The sequence below is a fragment of the Miscanthus floridulus genome, chromosome 4 (genome assembly GCF_019320115.1).
Source record: "Miscanthus floridulus cultivar M001 chromosome 4, ASM1932011v1, whole genome shotgun sequence".
Lineage (NCBI taxonomy): Eukaryota > Viridiplantae > Streptophyta > Magnoliopsida > Poales > Poaceae > Miscanthus > Miscanthus floridulus.
Genome location: NC_089583.1, coordinates 16,310,453 through 16,323,015, shown reverse-complemented (window position 1 = coordinate 16,323,015; position 12,563 = coordinate 16,310,453). Strand labels below are relative to the sequence as shown.

The 12,563-nt window shown below is 47.9% G+C and overlaps 1 protein-coding gene across 1 annotated transcript; it reads left to right on the top strand.

The window, feature by feature from the left end:
- The first annotated feature begins 10,109 nt into the window (after positions 1-10,109).
- LOC136551030 (thioredoxin H-type-like) lies at positions 10,110-11,457 on the top strand. The gene is made up of 3 exons (XM_066542626.1): positions 10,110-10,313; positions 10,804-10,926; positions 11,063-11,457. The coding sequence occupies exons 1-3, from the start codon at positions 10,224-10,226 to the stop codon at positions 11,213-11,215; spliced, it is 366 nt and encodes a 121-aa protein (XP_066398723.1). The 5' UTR covers positions 10,110-10,223; the 3' UTR covers positions 11,216-11,457.
- Positions 11,458-12,563: the final 1,106 nt, after the last annotated feature.

Genomic DNA, 12,563 nt, shown 5'->3' with positions numbered 1-12,563 from the left:
GCGCATAGTCACGTCTCCGACCGATCTCCGCCGGTTCCCCCCTGGCCCGCTCTGGCGCGGCCGTTGGTCTTGTCAAAGTAGCCGTTTGGCTACAAATCTAGTCGTTGTGCATCTTGCGACTTATCCGGAGATGACCGTTGTTCGGCGGGAACCGAACCGCCCGCCCGTGGCCTATATAAGGGTGGGGTTGGTGGCGGGGTCCCCCCCCCCCGCACAACTCATTCGCTTTTCTTGCAGCACCAGAAATCGGTCTCTGCTTTCTTTGCTTTCGCTTGAGCTGCCTTCGCGCGTTCCTTCTTTCCGCTTGCGCCTTCCTCCCAGTTCGCCGCCGCGGTGGCTTTCCTTTCCACCTTCGCCCATACTCACCGGCCTGCCTTCTTCGGACCCTATCGCCACCTTCTTGGTGTTAGGGCAGGCGGCTGGGGTGCTCGCTTTGAGGAGTGCATGCTTGCCTCCGCCTCCGCGTTAGAGTTTGAGAAGCTGCTGGAGGAGGATTTGGGGAGTGTCTCCGTGTCTGTCGAAGACCTGATCGCTGTGGATTCCGGAGTCATGGCGATAAAGTCATGGGATTTCGGCCCCTCCTCCATTACTGAGGAGGCGGTCGCGGAGATGTTGAAGGAATCGTATTTTCCTTCTACGAGGGTAAAAATCCCTCTGCCCGGCTAGACCGTTCCGGAGCCGGAGGAGGGATATGCGGTGGTGTTCCGAGACTTCTTCACCTGTGGCCTCCGCCTTCCTTATGCCCCCTTCCTCCGCTGGGTGTTGGAGACTTTCAACGTCCAGCTCCATCATCTGACTCCTACGGCCTTCCTCACGCTCAGCAAATTCTGCTGGGCGTGTGTCTCTTATGGCGCCGAGCCAGATGTGGACACCTTCTGCGCTTACTATGAGCTGCAGAAGCAGCCAAAGAAGAAGAAGGAGATGCAGGAAGGCAAAGAGGTGGAGGTGATCTACCAGTATGGTAGTTGCACCTTCATGTCGAAGAGGAACCAGGCCGTAGATCGCCTGGAGATTTCGTTCTGCCAGAAAGGCAAATGGGACCGCGGCTAGCTTGAGCAGTGGTTCTACGTGAAGACCTACGGGGTGTGTGGCACCATCGAGGATGGTGCGGAGGTCCGGGAATACCCACTGACCTCAAGGATGGAGGTGATGGCACCGCATATGCGTGTGGAGCCGTCGAAGGCGGTGTCTCCGGCGAGGGAAGCCTATGAACGGGCCTTTGCGCTGGCGTGCCGTTACTCCGGGGGCCGCGACCTGGTGGAGGAGATAATGGCCTCCAACTATTGGCCCCTGAGCAAGGACAATCCACCCTTTCAGCTGGAAACGGTGCAGGTTCCCGTTTTTGGGCCGGAGGCCGGGATTCCGTTCCCCCGCTTTGGCCAGTCTTTGGGGGAGGGGGGTGACGGAGGACGGCTTTGTCTCTGAGGTTGAAGAAGCCACCATTGGGTTGATCAGCAAAATTTCCGAGCGTGAGTACACGTCTTGGAGAGCCGTGGTAGGCACCATGCCGTGGCTCAATCGAGTTTTTGAGTAGCTCGGGATCATCTACCGGGAACGCGAGGTTCCCGCGGAGGTCCTAGCTTCGATTGACAAGAAGAAGAAGAAGACCTCCGCGAAGAATGTTACAGTGGAGGCCGAGTCCAAGAAGAGGAAGGGCGCCGCTGTTGCACGGGCGCCTCCAAAAAAGAAGAAGAAGTTCGGAACTCCGGTGATTGCGCCGGCCGCGTCTTCGTCCGGTAGTGCGGGCGTTGCCTCCGTCGGCAGTGAAGACAGCCAGAGCTCTTCCGTCCCATCAAGGGACGTGCGGGTCATGGGCGGCGGAGATAGCGGCTCTCCTGGTGCTTCGGTGCGCCCTTTGCGCGGCGCTGTGAGCGGTGCGGGGCGGCCAGAGGCTAGCTCCGCTCCGGCGCGATCCTTGCACGGTGCCACAAGTGGCGCCGAACAGCCGGAGGCCAGCACCATGAATCCTATGCTCGACATTTCTGGTGGGATGTCCTCAAGTTCTGAAGAGGGCGCGGAGGTCGACCTGCAGCATGCTCCTCCTGCTCCCGCCGTTGCTTTGCCTCCCCCCGCACCAGAGGCCGTCGATGAGCAGCCGGAGGCCATGCTTGCAGAGCAGGCCCCGGTGGCTCGGTCGCCGCATGATAGGGCGGAGACTTCTACCCAGGGGGCTCAGCAGGCGGCCCACCCTGGGCTTTTTATGAGTGAGTTGGTTTGGCGCACACTTTTGTTTTTACTGTCTTTTCCCGGTTTATTTGTTTATGTATTCTATGTTGCTTTTGCAGGTGATGTCATGGCCGGACTCCTCACTCCGGAGGAACGAGCGGCTGCTGCCAGCGCTAGGTTTGGTCCGGGGCAGCCGGGGCCGATGGCGCCGGGTCCAAGTGAGTGTGGAGTGTTTTTATCTTACTCGTCTCTTGGTCTGCCGTTATTGCCTATGTCTGATCGGCCCTCTGACCTGAGTTGTTGTTGTATTATTTTTTTTACGCAGGCTCCTCCGGCACTTCTATCTCAGGTTGGGAAGAGTGCTATCTTGGGGTTCTTGGAGACGTCGGAGGTGGTCTCCGGCAGTTTGTGTGTTCATTGTGAGATTTGTTTTCCTCACCTTATGGTTTTGTATTTGTTTGTTCTTCTTTGAACAGATCGCTTCAAACAGCGTCTGAGGGACATGGATTTCTTCCAGCTTCTCCGTGTTCATCTAGAACACCAGAGCTTGGTTCGTCTTCGGCAGTTTACGTTTTTTGGTGTATGCTCGCCTTTATATTTGTTTTGTTTTATTTCTATTACTGATCGCCTTGGTCTTCTTCTTCTTTCTGATCGTAGGGGTATCACACGGGCGTTGTTATGGAAGAGCGCTGCACTCGCGAGGTCTCCGACCGAGATTCTACGATTGAAGCGCTCAAAGCGGAGAACGAGCGCCTGGAGGGTGACAAGGGGCGTTTGACCAACTCCCTTGCAGCTCTTCGTCTTTCACTGGCGGAGAAGGAAAAAGAAACGGAGGTGGCGAGGGCTGATCTCGCCAAGGCTGCCGAGTAGGCCCATAAGGCGAACGAGTTGGCCGAGGGTCTCCGGCGAGAACTGGCCTCTGAGAAGGAATCCGCAGCTGCGATGGAGGGGCAGCTGACTTTGACGACGAGGCGTTTGGACTCGGTCAAGGTGGTCCTTGCTGCAACCGTTAGCTAGTACCGTGCTGCCGTCGCTGAGTTCGGTGGCGAAACCTTCGCTCCTTTGGAGGAAGACAGCGTCTACGCCCTCGTTTCCTGGCTAAAGCGTCACCTTGCAAAGCTCCTCGATCTGGTGAACAGCTGCACGGACTACGGGGCGCTGGCGGGGGTGACGAACTACGCCAAGCTTCTAGTGCGCGGTGGGTATACGCATACTAAGAGTATTCCGGGGGGTGCTGCCGGGTCCGGAGGTGCTTGGTGAGACTTCTCCTGGTTTGCGAAAAAGCTTGAGGAATTTCATTGGGTACTTTTGGGCTCCGTTTGGGAGGCTTGCCGCCCGGAAGCTAACGGAGGAGAAGAGGGCGAAGGTATTTGTAGTCTTTGTTGTCGCTGTTTTTCCCTTTCCTTGTTTCTTGCGAAGCTGTGGAGGCTTTTATTGCTCTCTGAAGCTGATATTGTGGTCTGTGCTTTACCAGGAGGCGCAGAAGGGTTTGGCGAGCAGGCCTCCGCCGATTCCTAGCTCGGCGACTGCGGGTGATGCCTCCGCCTCTGCTAACACCCCGAAGAGCGCTACGATCAGCGGTGGTGACGCCCGGAAGCCGCAGGCACCGTCTCCGTCCATGTTTGGTGCGGGCTCCGCTCCTAGGACTGCTACAGCGTCCGGGACTCCGGAGGTCTAGGCTCTTTGTAGGATTTAGTTTTTTTAACTTGTATTTCGCAGTCCGGTTGGACTCTTGTGAATAAAGTTTCTTTTGTTCTGAATGATTTTGTGGAAAATTTTAAACTTGCGCAGGTTCCGAATCTGGAGCCTGCGCAAGATGTTGCGCCTTTGAATCTCTACAACGACGGTATTTACGTGAGCGGAGAGCTTTGGGAGTACTGGCGTTCGGCTTTTCCGCGCAGCATTGCGCGCGGCTTGTTTGAGTCAGTTAAGTTAGACATTGACGATGAGCGCGCTGGGTTTACTCGCTTTGGGTAATAGGCAGAGGCCAGTGTGGAGGGATGTATTTGGGTTGCATTTAGCGCTGGGTACATTGGGCAGTACTGCTGGTGGCCAGTTGTGTAGGTGGTGTTGACCTCTCTTGCGCTCTGCTGTGTCGGAGGTTGGGCAGTCTGCTTGTTCTTCATCCTTTCCTGTGTTTCTTTTGTCTCCGGACAATCTTTGGTGCTGTGCCCTGCGTTTTCGCCGTGAAAAACGCAATATGGCCTGCGTTGTTTCTGGCTTTGGTTTCTGTTCTAGTTTTTGCCTTGGTAACCTTGCCGACCTTGGTTCCTTGTCTGGGTCTCCGGCCGTGTTGGCGCTGCCTGTTGCCCTTGCTCGGGGTGAGGTTGACCCTCGATGCTGAGCACTTGCCCCTGGCCTAGTTTCTGATTTGATACATTCTGGTTCGTATAGGTTTTCTGGGAATTTTTGCTGCTGTTTTGTTGTCTGTTTTGACCTTGCTCCTCCAGCCTTTTGCGGAGGTCATTGTCTGATCTGCAGTACTTCTCGAACTCATCATACAACTGCTGTATGGAAGTTGGTTTCTTTCTTGCTAGGTGTGCTGCGAACGGCCCGATTCGGAGGCCTTTGATCGCTGCTTCAATGGCGATCTCGTCTGGGACATCTGGTGCCTTCGCCTTTAGTTGCATGAATTTTCGAAAGTAGTCATGTAGTGTCTCTCCCTGCATTTGCTTGCACTGGAACAGATCTATGGAAGTCAGCGACTGTGCTGTTAGCCCCTTGAAGTTTGTCAATATCTTGTCCCGGAGGTTCTCCCAAGAATAGACTGTGCTTGGTTTGAGCATAGAATACCAAGCCAGCGCGTCGCCTTCGGCTGCAATGACAAATGACTTTGCCAAGACGGCATTGTCTCCGCCGGCAGAGGCTACTGCTGCCTCGTAACTCATAATGAACTGATGGGGGTCTGTCTTTCCGTTGAACTTTGGTAGTGTGATTGGCTTGTACGCTGTTGGCCATGGCGACTGTTGTATGCCTTCAGATAGTGGGGACTTGGGATCGATAGGCCTCCGCCTCACCTGAGATGGCATCGTCGGCTGGCTGATCATTGGTGTAGGGCCTTGTAACATGGTTGTAGTTGGTGTTGCTGCGGAGGCTGGGATTGCGGAGGTTGACGCTGGTACTGCATGCTGCATACTTAGCATCTCAGCATGTAGGACTGCCAACTGCTGCCTTATTTCTGCTGCTTGTGCTGACGCTTGAATAGCTTGCTGATTAGCTGCGAATGCTGCTGCCATTCTACCCCTCTCTTATTGCGCTCTTTGCAACTGTGCTTGCAACTGTTGCAGTTCTTGCTCGGGTGTTGTGGCTGAGTTTGGTTGGGCCTCCGAATCTTGAATCTCTGGATCTTAGGGTTCCGGTGGTTGGCCCTAGGCATCTGCTCTGGTGTCATCCTCCACTGGCGAGGTTGCGTAGGTGCTACGAATGTTGCGCCTAGGCCTTCCTCGCTGACCCGTGGTCGCTGCTGCTCTGGTGGTGGTTTTTCTTTTCCTTGCCATCGTTGGTTTGCCTTGGCCAAACCACGGTGGGCGCCAATGTTGAGACTGACGGTCTCAGACAGTGAGGAGGAGGTAGTGGCCTTCGCTTGCTACACCGCACCCCCCGGCGGAGGCACGGGAAATAGGCGTGATAGATGGGCGAGTAAGGGAATGACACGGAAAGCTATGGTTTCATTAATTCGTCCACCAACAACCCCCTTTTACTGTTACAAGAGTTCCCTATTTATAGGGTTCAACTACCACATTCACTGAGTTTACAGTAGTATCCCTCAACTGCTACAGTACATTCTTGGGATATTCCTCTACTCGCCTTCCGTCTTGGGGGTAATCTTGCCATGCCACCATCTGGTACTGGGCCTGCATGATCAACCGGCCCATCGGGCCTCAAGACTCGGCGATGGGCTTTAGGGCCTCCGTCGTGGGTCTCCGCTCTGTCCGGCCTCAGGATCCGACGACGAGCCTTCGGGCCTCCGCCTCTGGGAGTGCCGGAGCCGTAGGCCTCCGGCATCCCAGGATCGCCGATCTCCTGCTTGGGTCTTCGCCCCGACGGGCGGAGACCATGCTGGAGCACCCGTGCAGTCCACGAGCGCCCTCATCTGGTTACCTGCACATACCAAAACAATGTTGGCATTTAATTAGTCTTCTGGCGGAGCGGCCTCCGCCCCAACTACCAGAGACGCCTACGAGCCGGCCGGGCGGAGACCGCGTCAGGGCCGTCGCCCGCAACCTGCAAGCCCAATCTAACAAACCGTTCTCTTTCTCGGGTTTGGAGGCGTGGGAGCACAACCTTTGTTTTGGTAACAGGTCGGAGATACCCTCGTAACCTGCTGACTGCGTAGGTCTCCGCCACTCGCGGTGGCCATGTTACAACAAATCGTATACCAATAACGCTAAAAAATCAATTTAAATTATATTAATACTCTTGTTACATCATGTAGGAAACTTTAAATAAAAGATAATAAGATGTTAAGCCCTAGAGTTTCTAGACGTGGATAAAAGATGCACAATTAATAAGATCAAAGAGTAAATTTTAGTATCGGTCCTCAAGCTTGTCCCGAGTTCTCATTTGGGTCTTGGTACTTTTTGAAATTTCACATTCAGCTCCTTAAACTTGTTTCGAGTTCTCATCCCGGTTGTGGGTACTTCCAAATTGCACGTTTGGTTCCCTAAACTTATCTCGGGTTCTCATATATGTCTCAGTTTCGGTACATGCAAATTGCACACTAAGGTCCCAAGTTCCTAAAATTCTCATAAAAGGATCCAAATAGGCATACTATTCGGGATGAGGGGAGTAACTTAGAGTGGCGGATTTTGGCATAGTGATGGACTAGGACTAACAAATAGTCATGTTAGCTCATATCTATAGACTAGTGGACTAACAATTAGTCTGCCTATTTGGATTCTTAGGGTCTAACAAATAGCCAACTAGTTGTTAGTCCTATAAATCCAAATAAGGTGATATGTGGTGGCTAAAAGATATATTACAAATACATATTTAAAAAAAGAGAAAAAAATGTAGAACTTTTGACAAAATTGTATAAGATAAAACATGTTTCTAAGGGTCACAAAGCTTGCACTTTTTTTTTGAGAGAACCAAAGCTTGTACATTTAGGACATTATTATATTTGTGACTAGAGTGATTATGTGCTCACTCTAGCTAGTCACAAATATAAGCAGTATATAGAACATTAGCACAGTATAAAAGGTGAAATTTTGATTCCAATTTCTATACAAGTAGCATTTTGTCATGATAAATCTTATAAAAACACTACTCCCTCCGTTCCAAATTATAAGTCGCTTTGACTCTTTTGGTACATCCATTTTGCTACGTATCTAGATATAATAATATGTCTAGATACATAGTAAAATTGATGAACCAAAAAAGTCAAAACGACTTATACGGTTTTTCTAAAAATTTGACTGATATCTAGAACTTAAGACGGAGGGAGTGCATATATCACACACATAAAGAGAGAGGAATCTACCCAGCCCTGTGTTCTCTTGGGAGAAACTATGTTTTCTTAACATACAACAATTAGCTCTGAAAAAAAAAGAGCATCCATGCTTCCTGTCTTTGGATACAGAGAGGAAGCTTATGCTAGATACACGATCCATTTTTTCTTTCTTAAAAAAATGTAACATAGATGAAGCCTTGCACAAATTTGACAAAATTTGTTTACCCACCTATATAATACTATAAAATTGTGTTAAGTAGTACTATTGCTGTATTTTTCAAGGCCAATATCAATTATGAGTAACTAAACAAAATGTATATGCCCTGTGCCGTCTTATCTTACTGGTGGCCTTTCTTGGGCCTCCCATTTTGCACGACAAGAAAACCGCACCTATGGATGCTTGATGCTTCCAGGTATTGCACGTGAGTAACTGTGACTGTACAAATTAGATGCGAATGTGGAACTCAAATCACTGATAGCTACACCTCTCCAAATACAAAATTCCTTGTTCCACTTGCAGAGCACCTAGTAGAGAATATGATGTTCCAAGGATGATGACATGCGTTAGATATCAAGTTCAATTTGTAAATAGTCATTTCCCAACAATAATGTGCACAAATGCAGCTTGATGACAAAATTAAAATAGCAGCGAACTTCTATTATTCATTGACACCCGAGGTATATATGGTTTCTACTTTCTACTCTTTGCAGCTTCCTTAAGTTGGGGTCCATACATTTTATTTTATATATATGAGTAGCTGTTATCAAAGAAACACGGGACGCGCTATACTACATTACTGTACAAAGTAATCGTTGGGTGGCAATGGCAACCACCCTCACCTTCCAATAATATCTCAAATGGTACATGGTGGGTATATAGTGCACGACTCATATATAGTTTCCCTTTGCAATAAACTGGTATCACTTTATATGTGGGGTGTACTTAGCGTCTAAGCATGACTTAATTGGTCACAAATTAAAGGGGATATATGTGCACGATGTGGTTCAACTCATTTTCCAACAATGTATGCATAAGTGCAGCTTGATGATAAAACTAAAATAGCAGCAAACTTCTATTCATTGACACCCGATGTATACATGTATGTTCTACTCTTTGCATCTTCCTTAATTAAGTTGGGGTTCGTATATTATCAATAAAAACATGACAATACCCTAACACGTTACTACTACAAAGAAGACTTTGGATGCAATGGCAAGCTACCGTGTCACCTTCAAATAATATATCTAAAATGATCCATGCATGGGTATGTAGTGCATGATACTTCCCCTTTGCTACAAACTTATACGATCACGGGGATAAGATAAAGTACAAAGGGCAAAAGTGCATGTAGCCTATTAGTTATAAGAGTATCAGTAGCACTTTAATAAGTCCTGGATTCGACTCCCGTGAGAGTGAATATTCTAGGATTTAATGGCGTTGTGCTTTTCAGTGGTAAGCGACGTTTTCGTCGTAAGCGAGTCACTTATGGTGACTTCGTTAATCTCGAGGATGCTCATAGAGGTAGAATTTGCGTGCATGCATTTATAGGGGTGAGTGTGCGTGCGTTGTGAGTGTCTGAGTTATATTGTGCAGTAGCAAAAAAATAGTAAAAGTACAAAGGGTCCAAACTTATACGATCAACGGATCGGATGCGGTTGGAAATGGAAGCCGTCTCTACAAATCTATTTTTAGAAATGGTTGTACTCTAGCCGCCTCCGGTACATTTGACGCCAAGATTTGCTCTAGTATATTTCCCACCAAAATTCAAACTGTGTTTGTGATTTAATATACAGACAGTTGTTCAAACGTCGAAACACACACCACGTTTGGGTGCCAATGTGCTGAAACGCGTTCACTTGGATGCACGAGGACGTTTGATATTACTCTCTTCATACTCACAAATAAAGTCGTTTTAGACAAGGCTTGAGTTAAACATTAAGAATATAAATCATGAACAACTTTTAAGTTGTTAAGTTTAGAAATATTAAAATCATATAAAAAGATATGTCTTGAAAAATACTTTCATAAAAATATACATATACCACTTTTTGATAAATAGTTTTATAAAAATAAGGAGTCAAAGTTATGATTTGGAGACTATTTCGCTGTCCAAGACGACTTTATCTTTGAATAATGAGGGAGTATGAGATAATACCCGCATCGATAATAATTTAAGTCAGTACACACTAGAAAATCCAGCATCTTGTGCTATATTCCCTATCTAGAGATTTTCTGATCCCAATGATCCACCAAACCAAACACTTGATATCCATGTATGCTCCATTCCATCCATGCATATCCAACCAACCAAGCACACGCTAAAAAAAATCGACAGGCACACCGTGTCAAGCAGAGAGTTGAAGACCACCGCCAAAGCTCCCCCGCCGCAACCCAACAGGCGCCAACACGTACTCGCTCGCCCCCTCCCACTCCCAGTCGCTGCGCCTATAAAAGCCGCAAGGCACGCGCCCCATATGAAGCCACCAACGCAATAATCTCCGCAAGCCTTCCCGGCCCCGAGAGAAACCTCAGTTCTCAGTCAGCATCAGAAGCTAGCTTTTGATCCCACCGGGGAGCGGGGATCGGAAGAAGAGAGGGAGAGGAATGGCAGCCGCGCAGGGGGCCGTGATCGCGTGCCACACCAAGGATGAGTTCGACGCCCAGATGGCCAAGGGCAAGGAGGCCGGCAAGCTGGTACGCCATCTGCATCCCGTGATATATTGTTGTTTGGGAAAAGCTGTTCAGGTTTCCTCAATTCGTCTCTCTGGTTTCCGAAATTGCAAAAGCTCTGTTCGGGTTTCCACGATTCGTCTCTGGTTTCCAAATTTGTTCTGAATTGCATCGAAGGTGCTCGCGTTTGGGCGCGTGTTGGGATTATTGCCAGATCGAAATGAAATCAGTGTGAGCTTGCGGTAACTTAATTTTGACTGACTGGTTAACTGGAGGCGGCAATTGTGACATGAATCATGCATGCGCGTCCAGTGTGAGGGTTATAGCAGCCAATATACTACATGTATGCAAGGTTCCCATGCATGAATCCATGCATGGTATGCTGGGATGAGTTCTTGTTCTTGTTTTTTCCCCGACAATGATGATGAGTTCTTGTTCTTGTGATGCAACAATTCTACAGCCTCTGACATTGAGCTTTATCAACCTGTCTCACCGGCCTACCCCTTATCATCAGGTGATCATCGACTTCATGTCCCCCTCGTGCCCTTTTTGCCTAGAGATTGCCCCGGTGTACGCGGAGTGGGCCAAGAAGTTCCCTAGCGCTGTCTTCCTCGAGGTTAATGTTTTCGAACTCAAGGTGAGCGACGGCGGTGTCGTCCCAAACTCCCACAATATATATATTGGTACTGGTATGATGCATGCATGCATGTGCGTTTGATTTCAACCCCGCCCATGCATGTACTGATCATGCTGTTTCCTCGATGGTTCGACAGGAAGTTGCTGACTTCTACAAGATCGACGGGATGCCGACCTTCGTCTTCATCAAGAACGGCGAGACGCTGGAGACCATTGAAGGTCCCGAGAAGGATGAGATCCTGGACGCCATCAAGAAGTACATCGGCACTCCTGCCTCGGCGTCCGCCTAAGGACGACGTACATGTATAATCCAGCAAATATATAGCATCACCAGTGTCGTCAATAAGGGCCAACAAATCAATAATGGCGTGCTAACTAGCTAGCGCTTAGCAGCAGTATAGGCACCGCCATCATCGATCAGCATGCAGTTTGGTCTAAGTGATTGTGTACTATGTTCAGCTCGGAGTCGATCCCGTGCTGGACCGGTTGTCTTATCGATCCATCTGATGAATACAGTATATATGTATGGACACTTTCTGACTGGGGTTGCAATCCGGATGCATCTCTGCCTTCATTATTAATTATGACTGAATGAAATACATGATGATGACAATCTGCTTACTATTATTAATTGGCGGCTCTAATGTAACATTAATCCTCACGATACGTGTTAAGAAAAAAAATCTTAAAAACTCTCGTATATTCATAAGCATCTGGTCATTAATTTACTAGACTCTAACAATTATTGTTAATAATAACCATTGAATCTATTTTTTAACAATTACCACCACTTTATGCCATTATGAAAAATAAATAAAATAATCATATGAAATTGCGTCTAAATACACACTTTAGCCATTATAAAAGACAATTTAAATTAACATATTAAACTTGCATCTATATTATTCACAATTGCCATCGTGAAAGATAATTTAAAAATAAATCCTAATTTTGCATTTAAATAACTCACCTCTTTGATTATAATTTATAAAAGATAATATGGTAACCCTTAAGTTCTCATCTAAATTAGAACATATGTTGCTATAAAAATAATATAAATAACCCCTTTAATTTGCATCTAGATATCCATCTCTATTGTTATGAAATATAAACTACATATGTGCTAAAATATCCCTTGCCAAGTTGAAAGACAGGCCTTACATGTAGGGGTCATGTCAATGCACAGTCAACGTGCCACGTCAGCGTACATAGCGGGTTAAGACCCATTTGGACCTGGATAATTTACACAAAGCCAAGTTCATAGACTTAGAAATAACATTTGAGAGTAGATGGACCTAGCTAGGTGACACCCCTTGCCGAGTTGAATAACCGACCTTATATGTAGGGGTCACGTCAATGCACAGCCAGCATGCCACGTTATCGTTAAGAGTGGTAGGAGCTGTTTGGATCTCGATGATATCTACAAGTTCATAAACCTAGAAATAACATTTTAAGAGTAGAGAAACTAAGAGACATCCCCTGTCAAGTTGAAGAACAGATCATGAATTTCCATGTATGGCACACGTAAACATAGGCATATAGGCCTTGTGTTCTCTTGGGCGAAACTGTGTCTTCTTATCTCGCAAGTAGCTCGTCTTCGGATACAGAGGAAGCTTATGCTAGATATAGAATCCATTT

Coding starts and splice junctions, on each gene's coding strand:
- LOC136551030 (XM_066542626.1), top strand. CDS start 10,224: ATGGCAGCCGCGCAGGGGGCCGTGATCGCGTGCCACACCAAGGATGAG. Junction 10,314..10,803: donor GCAAGGAGGCCGGCAAGCTG/GTACGCCATCTG, acceptor CCTTATCATCAG/GTGATCATCGACTTCATGTC. Junction 10,927..11,062: donor TTAATGTTTTCGAACTCAAG/GTGAGCGACGGC, acceptor ATGGTTCGACAG/GAAGTTGCTGACTTCTACAA.